Consider the following 25186-nt stretch of genomic DNA (forward strand, 5'->3'; position numbering starts at 1 on the left):
CAGGGCACTGACACAGCTTGGTGCTATGTACCTGCACACATCCCCAGACACTCCTCCTTGAGTCATTGTAAAGTATAAGTCACAAGGGCAGGCCCCAACCTGGCTTGCACCCCAAGCACAGCCTTATTCTGTCTCTCACGTCACCAAATTTGCCCAATGTAAATGTGCAAAGAACCCTGAGGTGCCAGGTCAAGATCTTCCTATAACCATCAAATGCCTGCTCAGGAGGACTTATAATCTTTGGGCTATACCATATGGAAGGAATATATGCATAAATGTAAACAAGTAGTGAACAAGCTAAAGTGTGACGACATCCAAGTCAGGTGTGACTGTTCAAAAACGATCAAGTTCCAAAGTCCAGAAGTTCTATCTTAAGCCATGAGGAAGAACAAAACTGAAGAGGGCTAATCAATGAGTCTGGGGCGCTCATAAATAAAGGAGCTGCTAAGGGAAGACCACATTAACCCACTCAGTGATTACCCCTGAGGAGTGGAAATAATTAAGTACACCCCCCCCAAGAAATATAAAATCAGTATAAGAATGGCATTGTACTTCACAGCAATATTGGAATTCTGGACATTAAAGCAATGTCTTCAAAATCCTGAATAAAAATAATTTATAATCTAGATTTGTATATCTAGCTAACATTATCACCCAAAGGTAAAAGTAGAATGATGACATTTTTAGACATGAAAAGTTAAAAAAGATTTACTTCCCATGGACTTTTTCTTACGGAGCTACTTATGAAGAATATGCTCCACCAAAATACAACGCAACACTAGATGTCCCAGAAGAAAACCCTAGGATGATGGAGAAAGGAAGTCCCAAGACAAAAGCTATGCAACAATCCTAAACAGAAGCTTCCCGAAAAGGAACTGGGGACCAAATTGCTCTAAAATGAAAAAAATATACATCTATATCTACAGATATACACATACAGATTTACATATGTACATGTACACATATATATGATGGATTATCTAATGGGTTTGATTGTGTGACGATTCTATTGAAAGCATTTTATCATTCTTTTAGATAGACTCAGAAGAAATGTGATAGATACATAATAAAATAAGCAAACAAAAACAAGGACTATGACTAAGTTCAGGGAAAACAAAAAACCATACAGGAAAGGAAATTGTACACTAATTGACTCAACGATGACTAATAAAGTTTCACTAGCATAAACATTAAGTAATGATTTAGCTAGATTATATAATATATTGGAAGGATGAGAAACAGGGATGACAGCTTCCTTGATAGGAAACAGCCATACATTATTTGGAAATACAGATGTAAGTACAAGAAGAAATAGCTCAAATAGTTGGAAGTTGTTGCCTCTGGAGAATCAGGAATGAAGACAGGCAGGAAATGGAACTACTGTTTCACTATTAGCCTTGTAATACTACAATTCTGTAAATAAGCTTTGTAGAAAGTTAATTGTGTACTTATATAATATTTTAATGTAAATAAACTTATTTTTAAAAACTGTGTGAACTCTAGCTTCATCACTTAATAACTGAGTGACCAGGGCAACTCTATCCTCTCTGTGGCTTAGTGTCATCACCTATAAAATGGGATATCCTATCTTGCTGGGTTATTGTGAAGTGCCTAGTAGTGAGCCTGGAGCTTAGTAGGTACTCAATAAATGGCAGGCATTTTCATTTTTAAAAGAGATCAAAAAGAGGCCTAAAAATCATGTTTAAAAGGCCTGCTTACAGGCCTTCCATATTATTTCCACCTCGGATCATTGGAACACACTCCCTTATTTAATAGAGGCATGACTGTATTCATGACGTTAGAAGAGAAAGGCGTTCTATTAATAATTTTGATAACAGAAACCAAAAACTAAATGATTGCAAGATCAGGAGGTATACACAACCTTGAAAAAAATATTTTCAGGAACAAAACAACAAAATAATGTCCTTTAGGGAATCTATCTGCTTTGGAAAATAGGAATTTTAGAGAATTTCGTTTGATTTGTGTGTACATTTAACACCAAAAGGATTCAATACTAGGATTTGATGCCAGTGACATTAACAGATTTACAAAAAAAAAAAAAAAAAGGTGGTTTTCCTTGCGCCTTCCATCAACCAGGGTTCTAGTCCCTTCCACCCCTGAGGCCCTCAGATTTCCCCATTCTATATCAAAAAGTCAAATAAAAAGATCTCTAAGCTTTGTCCCAAGCTCTAAGGTTCTGTGAATTCCTGGTCATGGGCTTTTGCCTTGGGATGTGGTGGGGGTCTTTGAGGGCAACAAACATACGACTCCGGTTTCTCATTAGGCTCCTTCACAGGATACATTTCCTTAACCTGCCTGTACCTAAAACCTAGTGTTTCGAGTCAGCAGCCCTTGAATCGGGTCTTGCCCCGCTCCGCACCTGACACCCGCCCCTTAGCGGGAACCCCAGGTGGCGGTCCCGGAGGCCACCCGCGGAATGGTAACTACATCTCCCAGGGTGCCCCGGGGCGGGGGGCGCCCACCCGGATTGGCCAGGGGTCGGTGACGCTCCGTGTTTTGGCCCAGACGGTCACATGTTTCCTTTGTTGTGAGCGGCTGCAAAAACTGGTGGCTGGAGGAGAGGCCGGCGCTGGAGAGTGCGCTGCGCCGCCGGCCGCTGAGGGACCGCGGGGCCCGCCGCTGCTGGCCGCTTCCAGCCTTTGCTGAGAGGTACCCGGGGATGACAGCTCTGGGACCGGTCAAAAGGCGAGGAACCGGCCGGAGCCTGAAACCTTGGGGGCGGAGGGGCGGCCGAGGTCCTGTCCACGGGGGTGTCTGCGGGAGGGAAGCCAGCGGCGGCCGGCCAACCAGGGAGTCCGAAGAGAGACCGCAGCTGCGGCTGCAGGGCCCTTTTCTGAGGCGAGGGGCCTCCAGGGCTCACCTGGGGGTCTTCAACCCCGGACCGGTAGCGACAGTCCTGAGGGAAGGCACCACCGCCCCCTGACACCACTGCCCGGAACCGTGGCGCGGCTGGCGCGGCCTGCCGAGGGCGGGGTGGAAGCGGTGGCCGCCGGGGCTGGGGGTGGCGGCAGGCGCGGCCATCTCGCCGCCTCGGGGCCAGGGGCAGCTGGGGGAGGGGGCTGGGGAGACAGGCCCTGCTCGTGGCCGATGGGCTTCGAACGGGGCGCTGCTTTTTATGTCAGGAAGCGCCGAGAGTGTGACGGTGTCAAATCCAGCCTTCGCGTTTGGTGGGGCGACCGTTGGTCCCGTCGGGAAGGACTGACGGGGTCCTGGTGGGGTCTGAGGAGCGCGGGCCAGAGAAGCCCCATTAAAGGGATTGCGAAATGTGCTCGGCACTGTCACCTGACCGTTACCCCCGCCCCGCGCGAGCCTTTGTTTACCGCGGTCACGACACCCTGCCTGCAGCGGCCGTCCCCGGGGAGGCGCGGCGGGCGGGGGAGCGGGCGTTCAGCCGGCCTAGTCCCCGCCTAACCTCCCCACCTTCCTACCACTCCAGGACTTGGTTTCTTAATTTAGTACCTAATGTGCCGGCCCCCAAATTCGGGACACCCCCAGGGAAGACTGTTATCGCGGCCGGGATTGGGCGCCCGCGGCGGCTTGCGGGCGGGACCCGACGGGCGAGTTCCGAGTTTTTATTGGCGGATGTCTTGTCGCTAGGTCCCCTGCCCCGGCAGTCGCCCCGCCCCCTTGAAGGTGATCTGGAGGACGCGCGGGAGCGCGCGCCCTGGCCGTTCGTGCAGCTGCAGCCCTAGTGGAGCCAGGCGGCGCGCGCTCCGGCCTGGCCGCGGGCTGCGTGGCGTGTCGGCGGCCACCACCGCTAATGCCCGAGTGTGTGGGCAGTCCTGGACACGCAGCGGCCTGCAGCCGCGGTCCGCCCTCCGAGCACCGGAAAATTTGCATCCTTTAAATGGTGCCGGATTAGCTAACTGGGTGGTGCGAAGGAAGTCCTGCGATTTGTTCTTGCCAGTTTTGCAAACAAGGTTTATATAGCTAAGTATAGACCATAACGCCACATTCTTAGGGAGCCTCACGGTCGCCCCTGAGGCAGTGACTATTCTCAGATGATTTCAGTGAATTTCAGTGATTAATCACTTGCTCTTGTGAGCGGTTTTTTTTTTTTTTTTTTTAAAGCATGTCCTCGTATTTGCAGCTACGTACTGTTTAGGGCCACCAGCTAAGAGAGTGGTTTTTATTAGATTCGTAAATTATATTTAAAATTTGCCTGTTCTAGGCTAAAATTTAAAAGTAGATTTCTACTTTTTAAAAAAGATAGTGTGAGGATACTCTCTTAAAAGTTAAAAATTCTTCTATACTCTGGCTTAGATGAGTTGTTTTCCTTGTTTGGGGGATTCTGGCTCACACACTTCTATGTATTAATCTCCGTGGTAATTCAAAATTTTTGAGAAGCGAGTTGCAAAATGTGTTGTTTTAAAATTGTTGATTAAAGTGACAGTAATAAAATCTGCAAGACCAAACATTTTTAGCCGTGATTCTCCTAATCTCTTGAATTAATAGGGTACTTGGGTTTTATCAGATTTTCTGTAGATGTAGAAAGTGGAGCTGCCCTGGGTGAAGCAGGAATTGAGTATGAACAGTTCTTATTGGTTATGCATTCTTAACATATTTTTAAAATTCAAGTTGAAATGGCTACACCAGAATGAGCAGCTCCTGCAGTTGGAGCATTGAAGGCATTTTAATGTGTCTAAATAAGTTTAAAATGCAACCCTCTAACGAATCATTTTAAAAAATGAAACCATTACTCAATAAAGGCCTGCTTATTCAAACAAAGCCAGGGGCTTAGTTTGTAAACAGGAAGACATAACATTCTGAGTTAGGGCTGACTATTAGCTTTAACTTAAATTCGCCTGGCTTTTGTCCAAGTTGTTAAAACCTTAATGCTTTTTCAATAACTTTTTTTTAGCTTCCTTGTTTTTCTGCCATTTCATTAAAACCCAAAGGTCAAGCCTGTGAAAAATAAATACTCTTTATGAAATAACTGCAATTATTTTTGTATATAATTTTACCTAGAAATTTGGAACATCTTTTTTCTTTTTCTTTTTTTTTTTTTTTGAGACAGAGTCTCACTTTATTGCCCGGGCTAGAGTGAGTGCCGTGGCGTCAGCCTAGCTCACAGCAACCTCACACTCCTGGGCTTAAGCGATCCTACTGCCTCAGCCTCCCGAGTAGCTGGGACTACAGGCATGCGCCACCATGCCCGGCTAATTTTTTTTATGTATATATATATTTTTAGTTGGCCAGATAATTTATTTCTATTTTTAGTAGAGACGGGGTCTCGCTCTTGCTCAGGCTGGTCTGGAACTCCTGAGCTCAAACGATCCGCCCGCCTCGGCCTCCCAGAGTGCTAGGATTACAGGCGTGAGCCACCTCGCCCGGCCTGGAACATCTTTTTTCAATTTAGGAATTAACTATATAATGAAAAATGTAAATTTTCATTTCATTTAAATAAAATATCCTCACAAGTATATACAAACGATTCATTTTGTATGATTTTATTTCTGTTGTGACTGAAGCAACTAGGGTATGTAGCCACTTGACAACATTTTAAAACAACTGTTATTTCTCCTGTTAAAAACACAATAGCTAAACTAAATGTTTTTAATTAAAGAGTTTGTCACTCTGCCTAAAATCATCACTCAAGAGCTGTAATTTTTCAAAATTTGGCACTTCTTAAAGACTATTAAAATTTATAGCTTTACTCTTTACTGAGGTTTCTAAAAGTTATTGCTGTAAGTGATTTGAGTCACCACTAAGGTAAATAAAAGTCACTGACTTACAAGTGTTTTTATACATAGAGAAGTCATCTAGAATACTGGATCTCAAATTTATCCAAGTGAGAGAGCACCTGGTATCATCCTTGGAGATTTCATTCTAATTTTAAAAAACCCAAGCAATTTTGCTGACAGAAAACATAACTATATCATAAATCTATAGGTCTTTCAATTTTTAAATAAAGTAATACATTAAATACCTAAAAGAAATTACACGTTCTCAGGATAAAATCAAATGACATTAAGTTTACATATCAGTTCTGGGGAGAAGCATGAGTAGGCTCCATAGGGCAGCTTGATATGCCAGGTGTGATGTCTGATTAATTATTATTATTTGTAAGGATTTGGGGAATATCAGTAGCCAGAAGTTTTAAGGCAAGGGAAAGAAACACTTTGAAAAATTCAATTTTTTTTTCCTGAGGCTAGGAGAAGATAGAATTCCTTTTTAGTTACAGAACCATATTGCTTAGTCTGACACATTGTTTAACCTCTCCTAAATTTTTTTTATCACTTTTTATCTTTTATTTCTCTTTCTTTCATTGATTAAAGTCATGCAGTGTATTTCCCATCTGAGGTTCTAGTAAACATGGAGTAATCACTAGTTGCTATAATTCTAGCCAAAGGAACTTGAGGTTTTAGGTGGTTTCTGTTATCTTATGGTGGGTAAATAGTCTTGGTGGTTCCATTAAAAAATCAGACATGTGGAAAATAGCTTGAAGCCTGGACTTTAAATATTCTATTTCTAAAACATGGTTCAGGAACCACTGCTCCAGAGTAACATTTTAAATTGAAAATTTAACAGTACAGATTTGTAATTTAAAAAAATGGTCATCAAATAAATAGATTTTGAGACAATTAGGGTGAAAATATCTGAAATGTATAAAAACTGCTTGGTGTTGCATAGTACCTTGTTAAATATAATTTTCTGGTTATTTTAAAAATAAAGGATTTACCATGTTGCAATTATTTTTTGGCTTTGCTTTTTTTAAGTTACTATATATGTTTAAAGATAAACTTCTTGGTTAAACTTTCTTGTCTCTGTTGTTATTCTTCATTTAAGGATAAATTTCAGAAAATGGAGTAATGTAGAACATAGCATGTGGCAATTCACTACTACAAGTATAGGGGCCATGCTAGTCAGAATGTTCTTGGTTTTCTTTGTTTTCTGTTATTTATTAGTCTTTAGAAGCCCCTCATTAATTCATACCATCTTTAAGGCTGATAGTAACCTCTTTGTATAGGATTTCTACATTCTAAAGGAAAAATAATCTTGTTCCATTATAGTTATCCTGTAGGTCAATTCTGATATTATACATCTCCTTCAGACTTTGTGCCCTGACCTCTGTCCCTTGCCCTTACCTATTAGGTGGGTATTACCTAAAACTCCTGCAGAAAATGCCCAGGTGAATTGCCTTGCCCTTTCTACTCTGTAAGGTATAATTCTAGACCAGATCAGTCATGAGAGGCTCTATTTTCAATTTGCACCTGTGTTTCCTACTAGAGAAACGCTGAGAATTTGAATCTATTTTAGTATCAGTCTTGGAGTTCTCGTTTGGTTCTTCTAATCTTAGCCAACCTTACAGAGTCTAAAATTGGATCTGAATCCAATTATTTGTAACCCCAATGCCAGACAAAAACTAGGCTTTCTATAAATGTTTCTTGAATTGACCTGAATGCCTACATTGGCTTAGGATCTTATTTATCCATTGGGAAGGAACACTTACTTAGCTAGGGCTAACAATCCCCTAATTTGACCTAGTTACAATATTCTTTACCAACAGTACACACAGTTACATTGATTTCTGAAAATAAGGAAACACACAAGATAACATTCACCTCATAGTCATCACACAATCTGGGTATAGAGATGTGTTTGTGTATACATGTAAAAAAAAAATCAGTCAGTAATTTATGTTTGGTTTTGGGATCAACTTCTGAATTTGCCTAAATTTGTTAAGAATTTATGAGTTCTATTTAAAGATATCTGGGCCAGAAACTACAACCACTTGTGTTTAAATGTTATTACTATTCTATGCACAGCTCAAAGTACGGGTATTTTCTCTTAAGCATTCCTCTCCTTCCCTTCCACCAAACAAAAGGAATTGTGCTGAATTAGCTGGTTTCTGTAGGAATTAAGTCTATAAGATTCAACAAAGCAGAAGAAATATACATTTATATATTAAAAGATAAAAATTATTTGACAAACTTGAGATTCTGTATAGAAAATCTAGATAACTAAGTATTTTAAGAAATGGATTTTTTTCCTGAATTACCCAGAATTCTTGAGATTTTTCTCAAACTGATGTCTTTGTTATAGAATACATAGTGACTAAACTGTTTACTTCTGATAATATTGATAGAACAACTCTTAGAATTATTTAATGGCCCAAAACCCAGATGAAACATTGGTTTTCAAACCCTCTTCAAATATCCAATGCACACTTATCACAGGGTATATATTTTTCATCTCAGTTCCACCATTAGCTTTCTGTTGACATTAATATTTGTTGACTCTTTTTTTCACTCAAATCTTATTGCAGGATAAAATTGTCAAGTAAGGAGGAGGATAAGAAAACTGCTCTGTATGTAAAAGAGCATAAAATTATTAATTTGCTTTAATGGGGTGTTATTCATTAATGATTTTTTATACAAAAGTAAACTTCCAATCAGAAACTAGAATTTACTAAAAACTTTGTTCAACATATTAGTAAATTAATGCCAACTGTACATGAACTTATTAGTATCTGATTTATATGTTGCTATTCTTTAATTATTTTAGGTGTGGAAATTAAAACAACACAAATTTTGACTGGGGCTTTTGTCAAGCAAATGCTAAAAAGGTATATTTATTTATATACTATCTAAACATTGTTATTACAGAATTTAAGCTACTTTCCTTTCTTTAACCAGGGGTCACTTATGCCAATCAGAGGAATGAGGAATAATTCTATCCTTAAGATCATAAAAGAAGGCAATGTCGCAGTCTTTTCTATTGCTCAATATTTACCCACTCCTTTCTCCTTCCTGAGGGCCTCAATCCCTCTTCTGCATTTTTCTCCAGTTTTTGAAATACCAAAATAGGTTATCTCCACTCATGTTTCTGGGACATAGGCCAAAAGCATATAATTTTAAATCTACTTAGCAATCAGAAACTAAGTCTACAATAGTAATGAGTTCTACAGTTGGAAGTAAACCTTAGTGTACTCCTTAACTAGAAGACTCTTTCTGTTAAGAAAGGTCATTCTTTTCAACTGAGAGTATAGCTCCAGGAATAAATTTCCTGGAGAAATGAGGGAGAAAAACAAAGGGATATGAGCTTTTCCAGACAAATCGTGTAACTTTGGCAGCCAGTTGTTGACATGACAGTCTGATCACACTTATATCCATTAACTCATCTAGATATAATTTTCACTCATTATATTTCTTTAAAGTGAACGTTTTCCTGTTTGTTTTGTCTAGAGGTGCCTATTAGTTGCTTACTTTTTCCTGATGCAATAATTATGCTTTGACATTTACAAAGTGTTTAGAAAGATCCAGTCTGTAATCTTGTGTTCTGTTTGCTTGATTATGTGTGAGTTCATTTGTAATCAATCTTGAACCTATATTAGATACTGTACTTTGAGATGTGATGAAATTTTCTTTATATTTTTAACCACTGCTGGTTAAAATATTTGTATAAAATGGAAAGGCAAAAGCTAATAAATTACATCTAGAATCCCAAAAGATACACTTTGATGCATCTCACATTTCTGAGATGCCCCTATATAAATCATTTATCCTGTCATAAATAGGAAGGGTTTATATTTGGTCCTGTTGTGAAGACTGGCTTATGGGAGAGGTCTCAGAAAGTCAAAAGAAAGTGAAGCTGTCCAAAAAGCCAAGAGGCAACAGGTTGAAGCTGACTGGAGAGATCTGTGATGCTTGGAGAGATCTGTGAGATAGTCTCTCATATACAAAGCAGTAAACAAATATCTTGTAGCTTTTGAAGATTTTGTAATACTAGGTGATTTTATAGGTGTTCTAATCCAAGATTTTCAGTATTTCACTGGGTAAAAGTAGTGGAGAGGAAGACCTCTATTGTCAGTCAACAAATCAAGAAACCAACCATGAGAATAAGGGGCAGAAAATAGCATTAAAAAACAGGCCCTTAACTCATAAAGTTTAATCAGACTTTCATTAGTACTTAATATGCTATCCCCAAATTTATCTAACAAATCCTAGATACAATAAGATCATTGGATTCAGAAAGCAGAGTGTATTTTCATATATATTTTTTCCTATTTGTCAATTTTAGCAAAAGGGAAATTCTTAATTCTTGCAATGTGCTATTTTGTTTTGCATTCTGAACACTTGCATTTAAACATTGAGAAAATGAAAATATATGGACGAAGAAGGCTCAAGATTTTTGTTGTTGTTAATACCAGTAATTAGATCACTAGTCAAAGTGTAGTCAAATATTATAGCTTGTATGAATTTTTTGAACCTGAAATACAAAAAGAATTTAAATTAGATAAGCTGATATAAAGAATCAGTTCTTGATTTGGGAAGCTGACTTGTGGCTAATTCAACCGTATTTGAATCTAGATTAGGAAAGCATTAAGGTTAAAATATGAGTTATATTCCATGTCACCACTGTTTATGTTTATCATATTGGGATGTTCCCTTTTTTATCACTTGTGATATTACATACTTTGAACTTTCTGTAGTTTTAACAACAAAAAACTGACATTCAGGCACAGTACTGGTCTGTCTTGCTATGGGTGGATAGATTTCTGCGTATTAGGATTCTGAATATAGTCAAATTCTGATGTTTATAAGTCAGAGACCATTCTGACTTAACTCTACAGTCAGTAACATGAAACCTAGTTGTATAAAAGGGGAAATGGAAGATTATTAGTAATTCACAAAGTACATAGTATCCTTTCAGCTGGGGAGCTTAAGGAATACTATGGCAAATTACCCCTAATGTTCTAATTGTGCAAATGCAAATTTTTGTTTATCAGTTTTTATTAAAATAAGATAAGGCTCTGTACCGTATATGAAATGTATTAATTGTGTGATTTTGTTGTAGTGTTTACATCAAAATGAAGTTATGTAATTTGAATACTGAATTTTTTACACATTGAAATTTTTTTTTTACTTTTAGCCACATAAAGAAGATCCCCAACAGTCATTTCTCAACAATTATATAGTCAACTGATGTAACAATGGTACTAATATTGGGACGCAGACTAAACAGAGAGGATCTTGGGGTGCGTGATTCCCCAGCCACTAAGCGTAAAGTTTTTGAAATGGACCCTAAATCTCTGACAGGTCATGAGTTTTTTGACTTCTCTTCAGGATCATCCCATGCTGAAAACATACTCCAGATATTTAATGAATTCCGAGATAGCCGCTTATTCACAGATGTTATCATTTGTGTGGAAGGAAAAGAATTTCCTTGCCACAGAGCCGTTCTCTCAGCCTGTAGTAGCTACTTCAGAGCTATGTTTTGTAATGATCACAGGGAAAGCCGAGAAATGTTGGTTGAGATCAATGGTATTTTAGCTGAAGCTATGGAATGTTTTTTGCAGTATGTTTATACTGGAAAGGTGAAGATCACTACAGAGAATGTACAATATCTCTTTGAAACATCAAGCCTCTTTCAGATTAGTGTTCTCCGCGATGCGTGTGCCAAGTTCTTGGAGGAGCAACTTGATCCTTGTAATTGCTTAGGAATCCAGCGCTTTGCTGATACCCATTCACTCAAAACACTTTTCACAAAATGCAAAAATTTTGCATTACAGACTTTTGAGGATGTGTCCCAGCATGAAGAATTTCTTGAGCTTGACAAAGATGAACTTATTGATTATATTTGTAGCGATGAACTTGTAATTGGTAAAGAAGAGATGGTTTTTGAAGCCGTCATGCGTTGGGTCTATCGTGCTGTCGATCTGAGAAGACCACTGTTACATGAGCTGTTGACACATGTGAGACTCCCTCTGTTGCATCCCAACTACTTTGTTCAAACAGTTGAGGTGGACCAATTGATTCAGAATTCTCCTGAGTGTTATCAGTTATTGCATGAAGCAAGACGGTACCACATACTTGGGAATGAAATGATGTCCCCAAGGACTAGGCCACGCAGGTGAGAAGACTGTTTTCAAACATAGTTAACAAAAGTTTTTGTTTTTAAAATGTATTTAAACCTCCTGAATGCAATCTCAGTATAGTCATTTATATGTATAGTCTACATATGGCTTTATATAATGTTAGATTTATTCTGAATTATGTAAATCATTAGAATGTCTCTCCTAATGAAGACTAGATTTGATAATAGCATTTTTTGTTCTGAGCCGTCAGAGAGTGTTGGAAAGGATCTTTGCAACAGTGTATATCTCAATACATTTCTACTAATTTGTCTTAAGCTTTGTAGGGCCCCAGACCATTCCACTTTTCTTTCCAAAGGTTCTTTGGATATAGGGTAGCTAAATACTATAGTAGGCTCTCTTGAACTGCCTCTACTTATAAAAAGAACAATTTGCACATTCATAGACTGGTCTTTTTGCTAACAGAACATGAAATGTAGAGGTGGAGCAAATAAGCTGATACACGTTGAATGAATTCTCAGATGTAAAATCCAGGCCTCAAATCTTTTTTAATTGCCATAGTTACTGTATTTAATGTCAGTCTCAATTTTTTAATCTTTTTCTGGTTATGAAAATTAAATCTTCATTATAGAGAATTTGGAAAATTTATGTTTCAGGGGTGAAATGCAATTAAATGTCTTATTATATTTGTATCTTCTTACAATAGATTATTTCTATAAAACACCTATAGATTTTAATTCACGAGCTATAGAAAAATAATATCCATGCCTTAATAATGGAAGAAATACTATTAAACATTTTATTGTGAATGAGCAAGAAATGCCTATTGTGAGAAATATTAAAGAATCTTTTTAATATTTTTCTAACAAAGCTAACATTGGTATTGGTTATTTATTTATTGTGGTAAAAAACACAACATAAAATTTGCCATCTTAACCATTTTTAATTGTATAGTTCAGTAGTGTTAAGTATATTCACATTGTTATGAAACTAGTGTTTATTTTTATTTTCCCATATATCTCCATTGTTCCATAAATTTACTATAATATAGCCCACAAACCACATTTTTTGCTTCAATTTTGAGTATCATTTTGGAATGTGATTAAAATTCAGCATATTGTGAGATAGTTTGCTTTTTAAATCTGTACAAGTTTGGATATAGCAGGATTTAATCTGTTTCCTCATATGTAAAATGAGAATGATCATAGTGTTTACATCACAGGTTTTGCCACTGAAACTATTAAATGCAATAATTCTTAAGTACCCAGCATAATACTTGGTGCATTGAAAGTGTTTAATACTTATTATTTATATAGTATAATGTAGGCCTGACTCAACTTAAGAAAACCCCAGTACTTGAAAGTCTGAACTTTTTATAAATTAGATACAATATTGGGTAACTATTGTTACAAAAGATTAACATAATATTTCTTAGTATTGGGGTGAGAGTATATTTTTTCTTCAAAGTTATTTCTATAAATATGCTGCTGATTTTTTTTAAGTTCTTTTTTAAAAAAAAAGACCATTAGGACATTTGGGCTGAGCTTAAGAATGTGGAAAAACCAAGGTTCCTGAATGTATTAAGAAAGCTAAATAGCTTCAGGGCTGTGTATTAGCTATTCCAGAACTCTTATGGACACACAGTATCCCTCCAGAGGGAAAATCACTCATGTTTCCAAGCAGAATGCCCTTGGTAGCAGACAGATGGTCTGGAGTCAGATGGGGCTAATAATGTGAATCCTGCATATCTCATAGAATTAGAGTAGGAATCAAGGGTTATATGTTATAAAATCAAAAAAGTAATTTATTATTAATATTATTTATAAAGGCAAGACCTGATTGCAGATTACAACCTAAGGGTCCTATCACTCCTTTAAAGAGACACTTTTCCTAGTTTACTTAATTATTTGATTTCCCAAAATGTATTTCACATCCAATTTTTAAGAGAACAAATCCATTTCATACAATGGGTTTATATATATGATTGCATTTATATATGTGATTGCAATATCACCTTTAGCAGACAAATAGAAAAAAACAATCTGTAGTTATACTGAATTTACAGACTATTATAATAGCAAATAATTATTTTATGTGAGCATTACATGAGGAATGTAAAAAGGAATCTTTATTTTACAACTCTGCCACACCATCTATCCCTTATATTCTGTCTTTCACTTATCTGTTACTGCATGTTAGCATTAATCACTAGGAATTTAATTATCTGAACAATGTGCATTATTTGTACAGGTTCTCATCTTTCTGAGAAACTCCACCTTCTTTCTTTGAAAGAGGAGTGATGTCTCCACTTCTTCAACAGCAGTTCATTCCTCTGACTTCTGCTCCAGTAACTCTACTGAAACTCCTCTCAGTCAAGTTATCACTGACCTTCTATGTATTATTTGCTAGCCTCTTTTCAGTCTTTACCCAGCTTGAGCTCAGGATTTGACATCGTTAATTGTTTTATCCATCTTGAAACTCTCTCTTCCATTGGCTTCTGGAATACCATTCATTTCATGGTCCCCCCCATCTATCCAGCCATTCTTTTCAAATTGATGGTTCTTACTCCTGTATGTAGTCTTTGAAATGTTGATTATCTGTCTAGTTCACATCTTTGTCTTGTCTTATACACTTTACTAGGTGATAGCATCTCATTTATTATCATGGTTCTAATTACCATGCATGCTATCAACTACCAGACCTATATGTCCAGCCTGGACTTTTCTCTTTCATTATTTCTTTTTTTATTTTATCTATACATTTATTTTACAATTTTTATAATTTTTTTACTTGATTGTACATCTTTTAAAAATAACAGGCAAAATAACAGTATCTCTTAAAGTTAATAATATGAATAATTCATATTATTTAATATCCAATCCATGTTTAAATTTCCCCAGTATTCCACACTGTCATTTAATGAACCTGGATCCAACCCAGGATCACTCATTACATGTGGTTATTTCCATGAAGTCTCTTTTATTTCAAGACAGTTTATTTTTCATGATTCTAACTTGTTGATGGGAAAGTTGTCCAGAAATATATTCCACCTTCTGGATTAGTCTGGTTGTTTCCTTATGGTGTCATTTAGCTGCATTTAGCTGTCTCCTGGAAACTGGAAGTTGGCTCTTCAAGCTTTGGCTTAATGGATACAAATTAAATAATAATGACCAGAATTCATCCTATATAATATATACATTATATTTCATCACATTAGGAGACACATCTGGTTGTCCTCCTATTAGTAATGAAAAGATTAACTCCAGATTAGGGTAATGATAGTCTGAACCATCCACTGTACAGTTGAATTATATTCCCCATATCAGCCAATATTTCTTTAGTGTTTCTCTTCTGCCAAGTATTCTCCAGAGCTCAACCCATACTGGATATTCTACCTACATACCCACATGTCTCTTAGGTGACAGAGAATACCCCAAAGTGCATTATATTAAAATCGAAGTGTGATGATAGTTCCCTAAGAAGAGTATATAGACCAATCTAAGAGCACAAAAGCTTTGATGATCTACCCTGCCAGTTGTAAATAAACCCTTGGATGCATGGAGAAAAACAGTGGAGACTAATCACAGAAGGGAGTGAAGCTTAGAAACAATGGTTGTCTTTCTAGTAATATATATTAGGCAACTGTAAATCTTTATATTGGTACATATAAAATACTATTTTTAATCAACATCCAGTACAAGCATCATGATGGGGGCAGCAGTGGTCCCCAACCCTTTTGGCACCAGGGACTGGTTTCATGGAAGACAGTTTTTCCACGGATGGTAGGGTTGGGGAGTTGGGGGCTGGGGAGGTAGAACTCATGCCGTGATCCGAGGATAGGTGATGCGAGGATGGGAAGCGGCTGTAAATACAGATAAGCTTCCCTTGCTAGCCTGCCGCTCATCTCCTGCTGTGTGCCGCCCCGGCTTCCTAACTTTGATGGAAGGCAATTTTTCTGCGGGTAGGGGGCGGGGACCACGGAGCTCTGCAGCCTGGGTCCCTAGCAGTCACTGACCGGTACTGATTTGTGGCCCCGGGGTTGGGACCAAAGGGTTAGATTACTGGCTTCAGAATCTGTACACAACTAGGTAAAAGTACCTGGGCATGGTACTTTAACTTCTCTATGGATTAATTTCCTCATCCATAAAAGAAGTATAATACCACCTACCTTGTAATACTGTTGTAAGGATTGGAAATACCATATGAAAAGTTTTTATTTGATACATAAAATTTTAATAAAGATTATTGCTGATTTCATGAAGATAATATTCCTAATACATTTTAAATTTATGCTGTACTTTTATAGAATAGGAAATGTGGTTTGATAGAATGCTTTCTATCATATGGCTTATTTTAAGCATATATTTTTAAAAATTAATAGTAAGCTGTATGTCTGTTCCAATATATTTGTTTTTCAAAGCATATTTTATAATTGTTCTAATTTAAGAACTGTACTTTATTTGTTATATAAAGATATTATCTTCCCAAATATCATTCTACAGTAATAATAGCAAACACTTATGCCCCAGGAACTGTTCTATGTACTGTTACTTCTATTAACTCATTTATTGCTCGTAGTAGCCCTGTAAGTTAGTACTATTATTACGCCCATTTTACAGATGAGCAAACTGAGGCTCAGAGAAGTAACTTGTTCAAGGTCACATAGTTTATAGTAAGTGACAGAGCAAGGATTCAAAACCTAGGACTTCTAGCTCCGGAGTTCATGTTAGTATGCATACTGCCTCTTTTGAACATTAATATTTAAAAGAGACCTTCTACAAAAAATGATGATACTATATAGCTGCAGTCCCCAACCCGCAACCCCTGGTGGTGGTCCAAGGCCTGTTAGGGAGCGGGCCACAGAACTCCGCCACCCACCCACTGACTCCCCCACTCCCATCTGTGGAAGAACTATCTTCCATGAAACTTAGGGAGTGCGGGGTGGGTGGTGCACAGTAGGAGGTGAGCAGGTGAGCAAGGGAAGCCTCATCTGTATTTACGGCCGCTCCCTATTGCTCACATCACCACCTGTTCTACCCCACCCCACCCCCATCCCCCTACCCTCTTCTATGGAAAAATTATCTTCCATGAAGCTGGTCCCCAATGCTAAAAATGTTGGGGACCACTGCACTAAATACTCTGTTTTCATTCAGTGCCCTTAGTATCCTAATTTCTTCTCTTACCCTCTTCCTTTGGCCCTCTCTCTGAGTCCTCAACTAAATTTGGAAACTTATCTCCAAGTTCAAAGTTTAATATTAGTGTGGAAAACATTTGAGGGGGAAAAGTTCGTATAAACACTTATATGCATGTTTGGACTCGGGAATATTTTTTTTAACTCTGTAGACTTCATGGTAACCACCTTAAACAGGGCTTAAATTTTGTCTAATAAATATTTGAGTTGCCTCCATGAGCCATCCTCCCTACATGCTAAGTGCTGAGCTTCAAACCCTTTTTGTATGGAAAAAAGTAACTTTTCTGTTTGTGATGGGCTTCTCTGCCCCAACCTTGTCCCATTTCAGGAATCTTAACTGTGGTATTTACCCTACTGTCCCTGACTCTGATGTTTCATATTCCTGACCATTGTTTAGCAATCAGATTCTGACCTCCAGTACACCTAATTTCCATTTCTTTCCCCTACTTAACTCCAAATACTGCTTTCCATATTTCCCATACCAGCCTGAATACCAGACTTTTTATTCAGCTCACGATTGCTTGGTAGTTTGGTTCTGATATTGTTGATTTTGCATTGTGACCTGATCCAGATTGTCCCTATCATAATGATTCCCTTGAAAGAGTCATTTTCCCTGGTAGATGCTAATTTTCCTTTTTGGTAGGACTGGACTGCCTGCAAAATGAGGTACCCAAGTGGAAACACAGATGACATTAAACTGAATAAATGTCTTCTAATATATTACTATACATGGCAAATTGTCCATATATATGAAAAAAAATTGATGCCCTTTGCCATACTCCATTGAGCAGTAGAGATAGCTAAGACTTAATAAATTCATCATTTTGAGGTTGGAATCAGCAGTTAATTAAGTACTTCTCTAATATTTTCTACTACCTCTTATCTAATAATCAGTTACTATATAATGCATCTAGGAATCTAATTGCCATAATGAGGACAAGGCTCAATTTCCTAATGGAAACCAATGAGAAGACTGAGGGACTTATATATTTTTTCTTAAGAAATAGTGTTTTGTGATTAATAAATCCCTTCCTTCCTTATTGTATAGGCAATAAACTGAGGCACAGTTAAGTGAAGTGCCTTGTTCTTGGTCACAAATCTAGTTAGTAGCAGGGCCAAGGACAGAAGACAGTGTTCTGAATTCCTGTTCCAATCCCACTTACGAATGATATTCTACTGTATTATAGGATACATAAGTTACCATTTTTATACATGTTAATTCATTGTTATTTTGAACTCAAACGTTTTTATATAAAAAGTATACATTATAAGTCTCCCTCTACCTGACCCTTAGTTCTCCTCCCCAAAGGATACCTCTTTTACCAGTTTTTTGCACTTCTTTTAGAAATATTCTTTGCATAGATGTATATGTGTGTGTACATTTACCTCTCTATATTTTTAATACAGATGGTAGGGTACTACACTCACAGTTCTGCTTTTACCACTTAAAAGTATCTTGGAGGCCAGATGCAATGGTTCATGTCTGTATTCCCAGCAATTCTGAGAGGCCAAGAGGGCTAGACCAGTGTGGGCAACATAGTGAGACCCCTGTCTCTACAAAAAATAAAAATTTAGCCACACGTGGTGGCGCGCACCTATAGTCCTAGCAAGCTGCTTGTGAGGCTGAGACAGGAGGATCACTTGAGCCCAGGAGTTCAAGGTTGCAATGAACTGTGATCATCACTGCACTCTAGCCTGGGTGACGGAGAGAGACCCTGTCTCTAAAAAAAAAAAAAAAGGAAAAAAAAATATCTTGGAAATTGTTCTATATCACCACATATAGGTCTCTTTCATTAGTATTATTATTATGGAAATTTTCAAATTTATTTTTTAAGAGCTGTATAGTATCTCATTTATGGATTTACCATAATGTATTTAATCCATCTTTTAATGATGGATGTGTAGGTTCTTTCTAATTGTTTGTTTTTTACCATTGCAAGCAATACTTGGTGAATATTCTTATAGATATGTTTTTACATACATACAGTTAATTTATAGCATGAATTACTAGAAATGGAATTGCTCAGTCATAAGATATGTACGTTTTTAATTTTTATAGGTACTATAAAAATTGCCTTCCAATTCATACTTCAACCAAAAACATGAAAGTGATTATTTCTGTACTTCTTTGCCAACACAGTTTGTTTACATTAGTTTTTGTAAATCTTTGTTACTCTGGAAGGTGAAAATAGTATCTCATAATTTTAATTTGCATTTTTTAATGTGATAGTTTGAGCATCCTTTCCTGAGTTTGAAAGCCATTTGTAGGTATGTTGGTTTTTTCTGTAATGCATGGAACTCTAATGTATCCAGATTCTGATTGCAAATAGAAACCAGCTCACCAGCTCAAGCATAAAAGAGAAATGTATTAAAAGTGTACAGGGGTCAGTGTCTTGTAGAACCTAGGAGCAAAAATTCAATAGGACATCAAAGAAGACTGGAACAGCCTACTGAAAAGCCATCAGAAATCAGGTTGTGCCTTCCTACTGAAAAGCCATCAGAAATCAGGTTGTGCCTTCTCTCTACCTCTCACCTCTGCTTTTCTCTGCATGTCTGCATCGTTCTGACTCATTAGTCTGGCTGAATATGGCCATTCATGGGTTATAGGTTTATATATATATTAAATAGTACAAGTTCCGTCACATAGAGAGACTGGATCTCTCCTTCTCTTGGGGAGAGACAATCTCTGGTTCAGCCAGACACCCTTCTCTGAACAGCTACCTATGGCCATGGGAGCAGAAATGTGATGACTAAAAACCCCATCCCATGGTAGGTTGACCAGATAGATGCCCAGTAGTGGCCATTAATAGTAAAGTGTGAGGGTTTTTTTCTTTTGTTCTTTCTTAACTTGGGGAGGGTGGGGTTGGAGTAATTTATATGTTATTAATAATTGGAGAAAATTCAGAGAATGAGATAAGCAAAAAATATCACCTATATTCTCACCTCTAAGAGGTAACACTGTGAATATTTGGCTTTATTCTTCTCTTTTTCTATGAATTTATTTCATTTACAGGATTGTTATCCATTTCATAGTCTGTTTTTATCACTTAATATGTGGTAAAGGTATTTCCATGGCATGAAGTCTACTACAATATAACATAACCTACCCTCCCCCACATTTAAGTTGGTTTTGATTTTTTACCATTAAGTAAGATGAGCATATTTGTGGCTAAATATTTAAGCACATCTATAAATTAGTTCCTGATGATAAATTCTTAGATTATTGCTGATTTTGAAAAGTAAGCATTTCGAGTCTTTTGATCAATACAGCCATTTCCTAATAGAAGCCATCCTATATTTTGCAGTTTTGGGTGAAAGCCTTACCACACAAGTTGATACTATGTCCTCACCAAGTTAGAAAGCTCTAAGGCTTATGGCTGGTATAAGTGTCTTAAGGCAGCAGTCCCCAACCTTTTTGGCACCAGGGACTGGTTTCATGGAAGACAGTTTTTCCATGGACAGGAAAGTGGGTGGGGGATGGTTTCAGGATGATTCAAGTGCATTACATTTATTGTACAGTCAAACCTCTTTGCTAATGATAATCTGTATTTGCAGCCGCTCCCTAGCACTAGCATCACCGCCTCAGCTCCATCTGAGATCATCAGGCATTAGATTCTGATAAGGAGCGTGCAACCTTGATCCCTCACGTGTGCAGTTTACAGTAGAGTTTATGCTCCTATGAGAATCTAATGCCCCTGCTGATCTGACAGGAGGTGGAGCTCAGGCGGTGATGCAAGCAATGGGGAGCGGCTGTAAATACAGATGAAGCTTCGCTTGATCATCTGCTGCTCACCTCCTGCAGTGCAGCCTGATTCCTAACACGCCATGGCCTGGGGGTCCGGGATTGCAGTCTTAAGGGGTCATTTATATTGTTGAATTCTTAATGATTCAGTGATTCTTCTACGGTCAGAAACAGTAAGAATAGATGAGACTATTAGGGGCAGAGTTAACATTAATTATGAAAGACTGATGAATTCATTTATCTTCTAATCTACATATGTTTATTTGCAATAAGAAATGGAACTGTCAAGCAGACTAGATATTTTAAGTGAGTCTGCCCAGCGTATTCAAAGGTTGTTTGGCAAGCCTGGAATCCAAACAAAGGGAGTTGTTAATAGTAGACCTTTAGAACTGGGGTCATCTCAGCTAGTATAGGTTGGGGAAGTCTCACTCACCGTAAAAATATTGTTGCTAAAGAACCAGTAATGTTCAAGTTAGCTTAGCTTAAGGGTCTTTTTGTCCTTAGATAGTAACTTGAATGGATACAGCCAATGTTTGTCTCTGTGATTATCTACTTTTTCATTCATTTGTTCATTTACTTACTGCTTCTAAGGCTGATACATTCCTTCTTCTGATAAATAGTTGTTTTTTTGGATAAATCAATACACTGAATTTGGTAACTGTCATATCTAACAGACTAGAGAACCATTCTGTCTCTTTAAGGCTTAAAGTCTCAGATCTCTACTTTAGTCCATTATTTTGGTTTGATGGTTTCATTTTCAGATATTTTTGAGTTTTGGAATAGTGAATAGACAATATCACTAACATCTTTCCCTTCTCCTTTCCAACTTCCCACTACCTGGAAACACACTTCCTTTTCTATTGTGTGTATTTTTTTTTAAATATTCAGTTATTCTTATTAGCCGGGATCACTTTTCAACCCTTTTTGTTGATGGAAGATAGTTTGGCACTTCACATGTCTCTGGCATATTTGACATTAATTATAAGCAGGTCTGTTATTTTAGCCAGGAATTCCTGTATTTCACCTTTTGATATTTTTAAGTGAATCTGATAATGATTGCCTGTTTTGTTGATTTGGTTTAGCGTACCTTGTGGATTTTTTATTTTTGCATGCATGAAAGAAAGTTTACTGAGGAAGGACAAGGATAGGTTTACAGAGCAAGAGCAAGATAAAGATTTACAGAGTAAGAGCAAGATATGTTTGCCTATTTACTTTAAGGCAGTCAGCTCTCTGTCTGAGGTAAGTATTTTTCTAAGCCCAAGAAATAACCCTTTTATTGGGTTAACAGTTTCTAATGAGAACACCAGACTTGTATCTAATTAAGTTAAGAACCATGTGGTTGCAAATAGGACCTTCAATACAGGCAAAACTCCTAGCTTGTTGATCCTTTCAGATAAATACATGTGCCAATGGACACTGAAGTTATCCTTTACTTAGTGGACTACATGTTTTAACAATTAGCTTTTCATGCAGTTTTCTCTTCCCGTTCCAAGATACAAAAACAGACAATATATGTTTATTGGGCTAAGAAGTCTTGAAAAAGGCAAACAAGTTTGAGCAGAGGGAAAGTATAAAACAAAGTAAAAGGCTATAAGGAAAGTATAAAACAAAATGCTATAATATAAAGTAATTACTCTGGATTTTATAATAAAACAATTAGAAGTGATTTAACCCCAGTAACAGTATTTAGCAGTTTCATTTTGATTGATCAATACATAAGACTGAGGAATATCACATAGATTTGTCTTAGATTTTAAGTGGTTTTAGGAATTGATATTTCTATGGAAAGAATAAGTGAGTCAGTAGATATACTAAAGTATCTGGTACTATACTCTCTTTATTTTTAATATTTTCTTTTTGGAATTATAGTAACTCTAAAAATAGTAAATATTACTGATAATATTTTGGTTCCTCCATTACTGTTTTACTGTATACTAGGTTAGGGTTATATAACTTGCTGGATTCCTAAAAGTAATTTTTGTTGCATGTATGAACAAAATTCTTTTCTATCTTATGTATTTCTGATTTTATAATGGAAAAAGTATGTCTGGCATAGAATAGGTGAATGATTCACTTAGTTGAAATAGCTTTGAGTAAATGTAGCTAGAATAGCTGTGTTAAAGGAGACATACCAATATTGTTTATTTTGTTTTTTTGTAGTATAATTGTGTAACATTACACTGACTAAAACTACAAATGAGTGTGTATTGATGTTGTCTTTTTTCCTTTCTATATTTAAGTAAGAGAAGGATGGTTGGCATTTTTTTTACCTTTTTTGTTTTTTTTAATGGTGATGGGCTCTCACTCTTGCTCAGGCTGGTCTCAAACTCCTGAGCTCAAGCTATCCTCCCACCTCGGCCTCCCAGAGTGCTAGGATTACAGGCGTGAGGCACTGCGCCCGGCCTGTTGGCATTTTTCTTTATGAGACTTAACTTGTAGCAACCATAAAATGTAATTACAAGACTTTTTCATTTGGATTATATTTTTGGGTGGGGGGAAGCCTAAAAATTTTAAATTCCAAAACTATCTATTGAGCCTTATGAACAAAAAAAAATCTTGGATAAGCTTTTGGTTTTTCCTGTCTCTATCTTAAATTTAAATTGTAAAACAAGAAAAGCCAGTAATTAACATAAACATTAAGATTCTCTTCATGGTTTTAAAAGTCATTTTTCCCATTATAAAAATAGCCCAGGCTCATTACTGGTTTGAAAATTCATAATGGTATTAATAGAAAGGGGGAGCCAGGCATGGTGGTATGTACCTGTAGTCCCAGCTACTCAGGAGGCTGAGGCAGGAGGATTTCTTGAGCCCAGGAGTTAGGGGCTGCAATGAGCTGTGATTGTGCCACTGCACTCCAGCCTGGGCAACAGAGTGAGATCTCATCTCTAAAAAAAAAAAAAAGAAAGAAAAAGAAACAGAAAAAGAAAGAGAGGGCCACACAATTCAGAGACAACCATCATTAGCATTTTGGTACATTCTTTCCAGGCACATTTTTTTTACATAGTATTGAATATATGTTATGTACAATTCTTCATCATGCTTTTTTTCTTTAACATTCTTTGTTATAAACTCTGTTAGCTGTCTGCCCAACATTTTGAGTTAGATTACCTTAATTTACTTGTCTTTGTGTTTAAAAAATTAATTTCTGAACAAATACATATATACACTCTTTTAAAGAATATTTGGATTATACTGTGAATTACTTTTTAGAACTAGCAATCTGATTAAAAAGCACCATTTTCCTACAGTTAGAAAAGTGCATTATCTTACTTTTTTGTGGAATTGCTGCAAAACTGCATTTGAAAGTCGTCCTTAATATTACCAGGGTTTCAATTGGGTTAGATAACATCTTTGGACTGCTTTACAGTTTTTAAGTCAAAACCAATAGAAAAAAATAACCCATAGAAATCTTCTATGGAATAATGATGTCATTAACTACCCTGTAAATGTTCTCAAAGTAAGTGATTGCCAGCCTGTATATTCGGCACGTGCACAGAGAATAAACTTGACTGTTTATAATTGTGTGTGGTTTGTTTCTAGGGTTTTAAAAAATCTTGAGTATATTTTAATTTAACATTTTTTGTGCATTCTAATAATAATTATTTTAGGTCCACTGGCTTTTCTGAGGTGATAGTTGTTGTTGGAGGATGTGAACGAGTTGGAGGATTTAATCTTCCGTACACTGAGTGTTATGATCCTGTAACAGGAGAATGGAAATCTTTGGCTAAGCTTCCAGAATTTACAAAATCAGAGTATGCAGTGTGTGCTCTAAGGAATGACATTCTTGTTTCAGGTAAATATAGAATTATTACAGTAGCTACTTTTAATTTGGACACTGCTGGGCTATTTTAAACAATAGCTATCTTAAAAGAAAATAGTGAAATATGAATATGCCCACTTTAGGCAGATCGGTTTATACAACTCAATTGGGAATAATGTTTTGCTCCTAAAAACAGGCACAAGATGGTACAGAATGATTTATATACAAAAGATCCACCAGCAAATGCCTTTAATCATATCATATTTTAGTTCTCAAATGCATAAAGAATATAATTTTTTAAACTTTTACCTGTTTGTTTTGTGGAACATAGTAAAGTATGCAAAGTCAGAAGTACTCATAGAATCCATGTTTTCTGAACTTCTCCCAAAAGTTTATAAAATGGGATTTTCTTTAAAATTCTTAACTTGAACTTTCTTATGATATGTGATATGTTACCTTTAAAATCAGACAATAAAATGACAGACTTATACAAAGAATAACTACATTATCTATGGTGGGAAGCCTGTTAATTGGTAAAATAATTTTACCAGCTTTGCAGATTATTATATTATTATCCATTGAATGATATAACAATACATGCTTTATTTTCTACGGTAGTAAACTTTTTAAAAATGGGTTATTTTTAAAAATATT

The 25186-nt window shown here is 36.9% G+C and overlaps 1 protein-coding gene across 4 annotated transcripts in view; it reads left to right on the top strand.

The window, feature by feature from the left end:
- The first annotated feature begins 2542 nt into the window (after positions 1-2542).
- The window catches only part of KLHL24 (kelch like family member 24), a 34688-nt gene continuing 12044 nt past the window's right edge, over positions 2543-25186 (top strand). The window contains exons 1-4 of one of the 4 annotated variants that reach the window (XM_045539775.1): positions 2543-2670; positions 8530-8590; positions 10897-11877; positions 24381-24565. In XM_045539775.1, the coding sequence (XP_045395731.1) occupies positions 10958-11877; positions 24381-24565 (1105 nt within the window). In that variant the 5' untranslated portion in view covers positions 2543-2670; positions 8530-8590; positions 10897-10957. Of the gene's footprint in view, positions 2671-8529; positions 8591-10891; positions 11878-14116; positions 14216-24380; positions 24566-25186 lie in introns of those variants that run through there. The other 3 variants (XM_045539776.1, XM_045539777.1, XM_045539779.1) reach the window with 3 other exon arrangements.

Source organism: Lemur catta, chromosome 1 (genome assembly GCF_020740605.2).
Source record: "Lemur catta isolate mLemCat1 chromosome 1, mLemCat1.pri, whole genome shotgun sequence".
Lineage (NCBI taxonomy): Eukaryota > Metazoa > Chordata > Mammalia > Primates > Lemuridae > Lemur > Lemur catta.